Here is a 9,460-nt window from a genome sequence, read left to right on the forward strand (position 1 = left end):
TGTCGATAACTAAAATGAATGTCAATGTTTTCATCTGAATATTCGACAAACTACATTCGTGTAATCAGTAATTAAGTGCGTATATCAGGGCAATGGGGAATATATCTTTTTCATATTCGATAAAAATAAGTTGAGAACCCCTGTTACTGTCTGATAAGTCAGTGGTAACCAATATACAGTCCGTCAAATGGTTCATCAGGTGTAAACAACTGTGAACGAACAGAACGAAATGGATCAAATAAAAATCTCGAAGGTATCGTGATAAACACCTCTTTCATTTGTCGTAAAGCTGTTTCGAATGAATTTTTAATCACAATTACGAACATCTGTCAATATGACATTCACCAATATGTCTTTTCAGTCACTACATATTGATATCTGTAAAAAAAAATAACAACAAAAGATAATTGTCCTTACATAATTGTATTAGAATGAATATAGAAAATTATATGCATTTATTTTCAATAAATATATACTTTATAAAATATATATCTACAATTTAAAGATCTGGAGTAATATCATTATGATATGCAAAATTTATAATTCCAGGTGGGGAACGTGAGGATTTTAGATAAATATAGTAACAATCATTCTGTTGGTACTCTTTATTTAACTGTAACACATCTTATATTTACAGAACGAAGTGGAAAAAAAAAGATCTGGGTATGAATATAATTTTCTTTTATTACGATCATTTGTTTTACCTTTATTCCCAAGTAATATAAATATTTTTATAAAGCTTTTTACCATAGGTATTATATACTCACATTGCGAATATAGAGAAGCAGCCACTGACTACAACAGGCTCCCCATTATGTATTAAATGTAAACACTTTTTCATTGTAACATTTGTTATTCCAAAAGAACGAGATTGCCATGATATATATCTTACTCTCTCAAAATTGTCTTGTCCAGGTGAACATTGTTCTATACAAAGTAGAGCTTAAAAAATCAGTGTCTAACATTGTATGTTTTGTTTTTAGTAAGTTTAGATGATCTTTATTGTTTTCATTATCAAGAGAACAAAGACACCTTACCGCAACATGCAGGATGGAATTTTTTTAATGTACAAAGTGAATTTCAAAGGCAAGGTGTTCCAAATGAAGAATGGTCTCTGACGTATTTAAATACAAATTACGAGGTACAAATTTTATATTCGTTTTAAAGTTTAATATTCATTGTGAGGTTTTGATGTTCTAAATATATTGATTCAACTTTTAGCTTTGTGATACTTATCCAAAATATTTGTATGTACCTAGTACATGTGCCAACAGTATCTTGATAGGCAGTGCAAAGTTTAGAAGTAGAGGAAGATTGCCAGTTTTAACATATTTATATTCCAACAAGGTATGCGTATTTATTGAAATAGATAAAATGTGAAAAAAATAAACAGGTCCTATGTAAAATATTTTATAGGCTGTTATCTGCCGATGTAGTCAACCTTTATCGGGATTTAGTGCACGATGTCCCGAGGACGAACAAATGATGTACAATATTTTGCGAACAAATCCTAATTCTAAATATATGTACGTTGTAGATACGCGACCACGAGTAAGTCTATAAAACGATCACCAAAATATGTTTATAATTGTAAGCTGTCTTCAATAATACCATTATAGAGATCAGTTCCGTTACATTTTTCTAATATTTATTTAGATCAATGCCTTTGCTAATAGAGCTACAGGAAAAGGATATGAGAACGAGAACTTTTATGACAACATAAAATTTCACTTCTTTGGTATTGAAAATATTCATGTAATGAGAACAAGCTTAAACAAATTAATAGAATGTGAGTCTTTTATTTTAGACTTTTTACGCAAATTATGAATATTTATTATTTTAATATTTTTAATTATTGTCTAGTACAAAGGATGACATCAATGAGTGCATTTTTAAGTGGTTTGGAAAGCAGTGGATGGTTGAAACATATACGATCTATTTTAGAGACTGCTTGGTTTATTGCTAGAGCAGTTTCAAATGGAGTTAGCGTAGTAGTGCATTGTAGTGATGGTTGGGATCGCACTGCTCAAGTATGTTCATTGAGTGCTTTATTACTGGATCCATTTTACAGGACAATTCAAGGTTTTCAAGTAAGAAGTGATTGAACATTATTAATATTATAATTATTATTATAAATTTTTAATTTTCCAAAACCAGAACTAAATATTTTTGTTTCATTTTCAGGCACTGATAGAAAAAGATTGGTTATCGTTTGGACATAAGTTTAGTGACCGATGTGGTCATATTAACTGTGATAACAAAGAATTAGCCCCAATTTTTACTCAGTTCGTTGATGCAACATATCAATTGTTGCAACAGTATCCCCATAAGTTTCAATTTAACGAATTTTTTTTGATAACTCTTCATGATCATGTACACAGTTGTCAACATGGTACTTTTATAGGGAATTCAGAAAAAGAAAGACAAATTCTCAGGTATTATTTTTAAGTAGTAATTTATTCTTACATAAGTAACAATTTATTATATTTTTAATTATTTTTAGAGTATCGGAAAGAACATATTCTCTATGGGGATACATTGCAAATAATATGCATGAATATATAAATCCTTTATACAAATGCAATCGTTTCAATGAAGAAGCTAATCCTGTTCTCCAACCTAAATTGGCTCCACAGTGCATTATGTAATATATAATTTTATTATGTGAACGTATTCAACAATTATAAATTACATAAAAAATAATTTTCTAGTTTATGGCGAGGATTGTACTTTAGATTCGAGAATGGTATTCATCCGAGAGAAACGTATGAAGATTATCTTTCGATAATGCATGATCATACCAGTTGTTTAGAAGATCACGTTAAGCTTCTCATAAAGGTATAAATATTGTTTGACAATTTTTTTTATTTATTGGATTTTTAATGTTGCTTTTTACTTTAAACAGAGAGCTAACTCTTTGAGTTCAGTATTGAATTTAAATAACATTAAAAAAAAAGGAGTACAAGGGAAACTAAAATTCGATAATAAATACACGATGGATTCATTATCTGAAACCATCATAGAAAATACACCAACTCACGAAGAGAAAGCAAAGTGTAAGATAAAAATTAGTCAGTTACAAAACGAATTGAAAACAGTTTCCTTGGATTGGAAGTTATTCCGTAACATGGAAGAGTGTGTATGTTCTACTACATTTGACGCATTTAATAAAAAGGTAACTGTATATTATAACGTAATTTAGAATTAGAATTATATTTCCTTCCTCTTTTTTTCAGCATCACTGTTGGTCATGTGGAGAGGTATTATGCACAAGATGCATGGGTGCACACACTATTCTTGCTGGACATAATTCACAACGTGCAGTGCCTACTTGTAAGTCTTGTACACAGAATTCCAGTATTCCTTCTACTAGTCCCTAAATTTATTCCTTTGAACACTTATTTAAATTTGTAATCTGTACCTAAAATGTATATTATTAGATTATATAACATTAAGGTAGAAATAAGATAGTAACATAAACTAAAAAATTTGATCTGATGGAAACTGTTAATAGGGAATTGTATATTTCACATTTCTTTTTTTATATGTATTCGAACCAAAGCATGTCGATTTTAAAGAAAAAGGATATATAACATAAGAAAGTATTACGAATAAAAACAATTTTATTTTAACGATCCACCGCAAATTGTATTATAATAACTATTCTTCTAATAGTATACGATCATACTTTTTTAAATAAGACTGTTTTTTTTATACTTCTATTATAAGATATGCAGATGACAAAACACAATGTTTTGTTTTTAAGGTCAAAAATAAAATTTAACTATTTTACATTTGCTTATATCAATGTAATCTTCTTTTTAATTTTACTTTTTTAATGAAAAAGATAATAGCATAATTTAGTTGAATTGTTTTAACACGTTCGTCACCACGTCGCACATATCTATGTGACGGGTATACTTCCGTGGAGACCCCGTCACCAAAGTATGGTGACGGCTCTTCTTGTTCGAGTTAATTAAATGTACGATATTATATATAGATTATACAACATAAAAATATTAAAAATACATTATACCATACTTTTTATTAATTTATATTCTGGATAATATATTACATTATTCTATATCGCTATGTATATATGTATTCGTTAAAACATTCCAAACACATTTGAGTACTTCGAACAATAGTTATAGACTCCGTCATCACTACTCTCCTCACTTTCAAATATATTTTCATGCTGTTTACTGAACATTTTAAGGATGAAAAAATCACTGATGTACGTCTCACAAGTATGCTTTTCGACTAAATGAAAGATCTGAGATATCTGCCATGAAATCCCATGAAATAATCTAACTGGAAAGCTTATCACTTTCTCAATTTCAGAAATAAATAATCTTTTCCTCACAATGAATCGAAGGCGATAAACGATGAATTCCTGTTTATCGCTCTATTTACATTTTGCGTACCGGCGGTCGGATTTGGGCCCCGCAGGAAACAGCCGAATCACGCTGGGCAACGAACGTATTAAAAAGTGTTGATTTTTTTATAAATTTAAATAGAAATTTACTTTGTTGCGTATGTTGTAAACACGGAGGAAAAAGATTTTCAGAATCTACTTGTTTGATTATTTTTAAACAATTTCAGATTTATCACTTATAAATAATACAACATAATATAATACATAAAATTATTTCAGTCACATTGCATACTTTATTAACATAATAGCAAAGGAATGAAACATTATTTAAGAAAAATCGTTACATTGAATAATATAATACATGCCTATGAAAAACATTAACTGGTAATATTAAATAACAAATTCTATATGGATTGTGTGTAAAACATTATTGGACACAAGCAACGAACTTTCTAAAAAAGACACATCATCCGCTCTGTTATACAGAAACTGTGAATAAATCTATTCTATTATTCGTCTCTCTCTTTTTTTTAATATACAATAACAAAAATTAAATTGCTACATAGTATTAAGACATAAATAATTACACGGAACATCATTCTTACAAAACTGTTTTCTTTTTTTTCTTTTTTTTGAAGTATTTGTATCACTCATACGCGTGAGAAACATGCTTCAATGTGAAAATTATTTTGCTTAAAAAGTATGACAATGAAAAATTACACATGAGAAAAAAATATCTAATTTTTAGATAAAAATCTGGCTTCTAGTGACATTTTATAATATATAATTAGATACTGAGAAAAATTCTAACGTTTACAATGCAAGTGTCAAGTGGAATGTGAGTGTTGCATAAATACCTTAGTAGTACAAATTCCTTTCATATAATCTTAATTCATTCTAGTTTTTGTTTAGTTTTCTTCGTCGTGGCCCATCACCACCTATTGCTGGGTTATCCTGAAAGCAAATAAAAAATTAAAATAAATTTCAAAAAATCATTTTCATCATAACATAGAAACATAACATAACATGGAAGAAATTTTTACTAACATTATCTTCACTTTCTATTATATCTTCATTTTCGTTTAACTTTTCAGTTTCTTCCTCTGCTTCGGTATTAGGTAGCTGATTTTCTATTTCTTCTTGCTTTTGTGCTATTTGTTCATTTCCTTCTAAAGGTTGTTTATCTTCATCTTTTACATCATATTTATCCTAAAAGGAAATTTATAAATTTCTTACTTTACAAAGATAGAGAATCTTTTACAAAAATAGGGAAAATTACTTCCAAATATTCTTAAAAAGCCAAGATTTAATATTAGCAAACTATCGTAATTGGCGTAATACTATTGTTACAAAGTGCATAATGTAACTATAAAATTAAAACTACTGTATATGTTTTATATAGTTACTATATTAGAAAAGAATAGTTTATAAGGATTGATGATTCTTTTATACCTGAGAAGCTAAGCAGCAGTAATATATTATTAGCAATATGGCGAAGCCAGGAATTATTATACATGTACCACATATCCAGTGATGTTCTGCAGCAAATACGCCAATCTGATGCCATACACTATACTGTATAAAATAATTATAAAATTACAAGTCATACAATTTGCACTGAATTTACTTAAAAACTAATAATCAATTAATAAACTTCTAAATATTTATATCTCTCCTTTAAGTTTTTCTCACTACTATTTTGTATAATTTATAGTTGAGAAATGTGTACTATTTTTATACTATATGTAAACGATCTATGTGAATACATTATTACTAAAAGTCTAGTCACCATATTGTTATACTTTGGTACCAATATTACAGATATGAGAGCGATTTGCACATTTTAAATTACGAAGTATACCTCACGAACTCGTTTCAGAAGATACCAAATGTATAATACAACTGGTACTGCACAGTATATAAAATACAACACCCACCAGCCTGGTTTATAATTTGTTACTTTTAATATGCGACCCCATAAAGTTACCTGCATAGTATAGCATATATTGATTATATTGATTATATTGCACATCTCATTAAACTTATACCTTTTTTAAAAAATAAATTAATTCATAAATTTAATTCAAGTAAATGTTGGATTGTTATTTTTCTTTGGATAGAAAAGAAGAATTGCTTACACTCTCCCCCTCGATTCTAGCTCGACGTACTTCGAATGTATCTTCCGCCCATTTTCTTGCTACTTCTTCATCATCAGCAACAAGAATATTATCGAAGAGAATGTCCGTGGACATCGACCAAAGTTCAAAGCCCACAGCAAACTAGAAATCCAAATATAAAACATATTCTGTAAATGTATACAAAATTTCGTAAAATATTATAATATATAGAAACATACAATAGGCATCATCCGGAATGGATGTTGGTCATTGAAGTAATTAGGATTATGAATTAGTTTTGGCTTCCATTTGCCTTTATAATTAGGATTGTTAATCAAGGGTGGTGACCATTTGCCCTTGTATCGAGGATTCTTTTTCATCTTTTTCTTATATGCTCCACATCCTGGTGCATCTGCACACTTTGGATTTGAAATTTCTGGAGGTTCCCATTCTCCATCCATTTCAATATCCCAATCTTCAGGTTTTACAGAGTCAGGATTGGGAATCATGGGTGATTCGTCTTCGAGCCATCCTTCAGGCATGACGTCGTCTTCATCGACGATTTGTGCTGGAGCATCTTCGTCCCAATCATCTGGTTTAACAGCTGATAGATCAGGGATCTTTTCCTTGTCATCCCAATCTTCTGGCTGAACATCAGTAGGATCTTCTATTTCCAAAGGTGGATTGACTGGTGGAGTGAAATCATCCAGCAAAGATCCAGAATTTACTACCTTATTATCGATTTTGATTTCAAAACTATTATCTGGTCGAATGATCAAAGTATATAGGTGAGACTGCTTATCTTTAAAAAAATCTTCCAAGCGCTCTCTAGGTTTCTTACAGTGTTTTTCTTCTATCGAACCATTGAGAGGGTTTTTGTGTCGAAAGATAAAATGCAGCTGCATTAGAGAAAAGCAACTAGTTAATTTGGAGCAGTTTTGTAAAAACGAAATTGTTTTATTTATATTTTTGTTTTATTTGTTTTATTTATATTATTGTTTTATATTATTATTATTATTATTATTATTATATATATACCTTGTGATTGTTTCCACATTTATCAGGACCAAACATTATAGTATATGGAGTTTTATCATGGAATTTCTTTAAATCTTGATGCTCTGCATCCAGAGTAAGCAATTTCAAATAAGCCCCACTACATTCTTGGCCTTCTTGAAAATTCACTTCGTATTGTACAATTAATGGATTATCACCAAAGTAAAATGGTTTGGATAATGTAGTGGATATAGCAGCATGTCTAGCTTTACTCTTAAGGACTAGCCCCAGATCTCCTTCTTGCGCATGCTCTTTAGGTTCTTCTATGGACCAAATTCCTACAAAAATAATGTAGATTATAGTCTTATGTCATAAAAATCAAAACATATCATCAGTTTAGTAGAAAAGTGATGCAAAAGTTATATTTTACACTAGCTTGGATTTTGAAGGTTTCTAGCAAAAATCGTCTTTTAATTCTAACATTTTCCTTACTACATGTATAATTATAGTTATAATATAGTTATAATTTTATTAGGTAAAATAATGACACTCCCATCTTACAGAATAGTTCATTACCAGGTTTAAATTCTGCAGATATCATATATATATTTCAAGTGTCACAACTCAAAATAGATTACTTCATTGTAACATTAAAACTATGAAAGGGAGATTTCAAGGACTAATAACAAGAAAAAGCATGAAAATAATATTTGACTATTCTTTCCTAGAGTCTATCCTTTTTGTCAATGTTATATGTTTATTACAAATAATTTTTTAGTATAAACAATTCTTTTTTTTAGCTCCAAATAATTTTTCGCTTCACCTGAAAATTTTTTTCAATTTATGATAATTTTTTAAATATATGCACAATATCTTAAAATTGATCATCTTTTAGATGGGTGTGTGCATTGATCTCTTTTGTAAACTGAAGATATATATGAGTAAAACTAGAAACGAAAGGTCATAACCATCATATTTCGCTATATCTTCATCAACAGAGTCTTTCTCGGCTTCTGACAAGACCCAAGATTTTTTAAACTTCTCCTCGTTGTCGAACGTCTCTACTAAATATGCGAATCCGGAAATTTCGGGTGTCTTATAAACTACCTTAGCCGCTGTATCCTCAACATTGCTATCACCACTCTCATTAGCTTTGATAATACTACACAGCAGGCATAAATATATAATTAAATTCGCTACAAGCCTGGCCATCTCATATTCCTAGAAATAAAAAAGAATGCGAAACTTTATGAAGGAAAACATTGATTACGAGGTGTAATATAAAAAAGTGAATAGAAAAGAGAAATTGCCTTACCAAATTCAGTCAACGTGCCTTGATTTCTCAGTGAACAGAGCGAAAGAAAAACGTCGCTCCGTGGGTAATTTAATTAAGTAATAATAGTAATTCAATTATATAGGAGAAAAATATCTGTTTGCAGCCGTATTTCAAAAAGCGACAATACCGAAAACGAGGCGTGCAATGGAAAATAGTGTCCCGCTTAATTAAATTAATTGAATTATCAAATGATCCCGCGGTTATAGCAGCGGATTAAAATAATACAGCTTAAAGACAATTCGACTGAGACGTATTTAAAAATATTAGGTTCGACTCAGCCTCTTATAGATCTCCTTTTTACCTGAAGAGAAAAATTGATTGACCTTTAAGGAAATTGTATTTCCATTCGTACATTCTCTGACGTGTGATATTAATGTAACTTACCGATTACCGATCCCCTTGAACCTCTTACAGTAAAACCACATCACAGTGATTCTCAATACAAAATGCGAAATCCTCCAAAATGGGAAAATATTCTAATAAACGATAATTTGTATTTTGTTTTTGCTTTAATAGTCTTAAAAGGGAATTTATATGTAAAAGGGTTTATTTTTTATTGAAACGATTATTAAATATTGTAGTTTTTGGTAAATTGTGTAAAGATAGGGAAAAAAATCTAATAAAACGTTTGGT

At 29.7% G+C, this 9,460-nt stretch overlaps 2 protein-coding genes across 5 annotated transcripts; one reads left to right on the forward strand and one right to left on the reverse strand.

The window, feature by feature from the left end:
- The first annotated feature begins 115 nt into the window (after positions 1-115).
- Mtmr6 (Myotubularin related protein 6) lies at positions 116-3,635 on the forward strand. Of its 2 annotated transcripts, none has more exons than XM_072017915.1 (13): positions 116-253; positions 550-663; positions 753-915; positions 984-1,141; positions 1,222-1,347; positions 1,417-1,551; positions 1,657-1,789; positions 1,864-2,090; positions 2,185-2,435; positions 2,504-2,644; positions 2,712-2,838; positions 2,906-3,175; positions 3,237-3,635. In XM_072017915.1, the coding sequence occupies exons 1-13, from the start codon at positions 230-232 to the stop codon at positions 3,378-3,380; spliced, it is 2,013 nt and encodes a 670-aa protein (XP_071874016.1). In that variant the 5' UTR covers positions 116-229; the 3' UTR covers positions 3,381-3,635. The 2 variants fall into 2 exon arrangements, with proteins under 2 accessions (XP_071874016.1, XP_071874017.1); XM_072017916.1 differs by having other exon boundaries at positions 993-1,141.
- LOC139994881 (calnexin) lies at positions 2,439-9,054 on the reverse strand. Of its 3 annotated transcripts, XM_072017922.1 has the most exons (9): positions 8,807-9,054; positions 8,460-8,712; positions 7,534-7,829; positions 6,735-7,394; positions 6,517-6,657; positions 6,240-6,365; positions 5,426-5,587; positions 5,236-5,332; positions 2,439-3,421 (listed from the first exon to the last, which is right to left on the reverse strand). In XM_072017922.1, the coding sequence occupies exons 2-8, from the start codon at positions 8,701-8,703 to the stop codon at positions 5,276-5,278; spliced, it is 1,686 nt and encodes a 561-aa protein (XP_071874023.1). In that variant the 5' UTR covers positions 8,704-8,712; positions 8,807-9,054; the 3' UTR covers positions 2,439-3,421; positions 5,236-5,275. The 3 variants fall into 3 exon arrangements, with proteins under 3 accessions (XP_071874023.1, XP_071874024.1, XP_071874022.1); XM_072017923.1 differs by lacking the exons at positions 2,439-3,421; positions 6,240-6,365 and adding an exon at positions 5,831-5,953 and having other exon boundaries at positions 4,649-5,332; XM_072017921.1 differs by lacking the exon at positions 2,439-3,421 and having other exon boundaries at positions 4,649-5,332.
- Positions 9,055-9,460: the final 406 nt, after the last annotated feature.

Source organism: Bombus fervidus, chromosome 15, assembly GCF_041682495.2.
Source record: "Bombus fervidus isolate BK054 chromosome 15, iyBomFerv1, whole genome shotgun sequence".
Classification (NCBI taxonomy): domain Eukaryota; kingdom Metazoa; phylum Arthropoda; class Insecta; order Hymenoptera; family Apidae; genus Bombus; species Bombus fervidus.

What these genes read in the sequence shown, in the direction of transcription:
- Mtmr6 (XM_072017915.1), top strand. Translation starts at nt 230, where the DNA reads ATGGATCAAATAAAAATCTCGAAG. An exon ending in ATCAAATAAAAATCTCGAAG is followed by an intron (nt 254 to 549) that starts GTATCGTGATAA and finishes TTATAATTCCAG; the next exon opens with GTGGGGAACGTGAGGATTTT. An exon ending in TTGACGCATTTAATAAAAAG is followed by an intron (nt 3,176 to 3,236) that starts GTAACTGTATAT and finishes TCTTTTTTTCAG; the next exon opens with CATCACTGTTGGTCATGTGG.
- LOC139994881 (XM_072017922.1), bottom strand. Translation starts at nt 8,703, where the DNA reads ATGGCCAGGCTTGTAGCGAATTTAATTATATATTTATGCCTGCTGTGT. An exon ending in AATGTGGAAACAATCACAAG is followed by an intron (nt 7,395 to 7,533) that starts GTATATATATAA and finishes TCTCTAATGCAG; the next exon opens with CTGCATTTTATCTTTCGACA. An exon ending in TAATAGAAAGTGAAGATAAT is followed by an intron (nt 5,333 to 5,425) that starts GTTAGTAAAAAT and finishes ATTTGCTTTCAG; the next exon opens with GATAACCCAGCAATAGGTGG.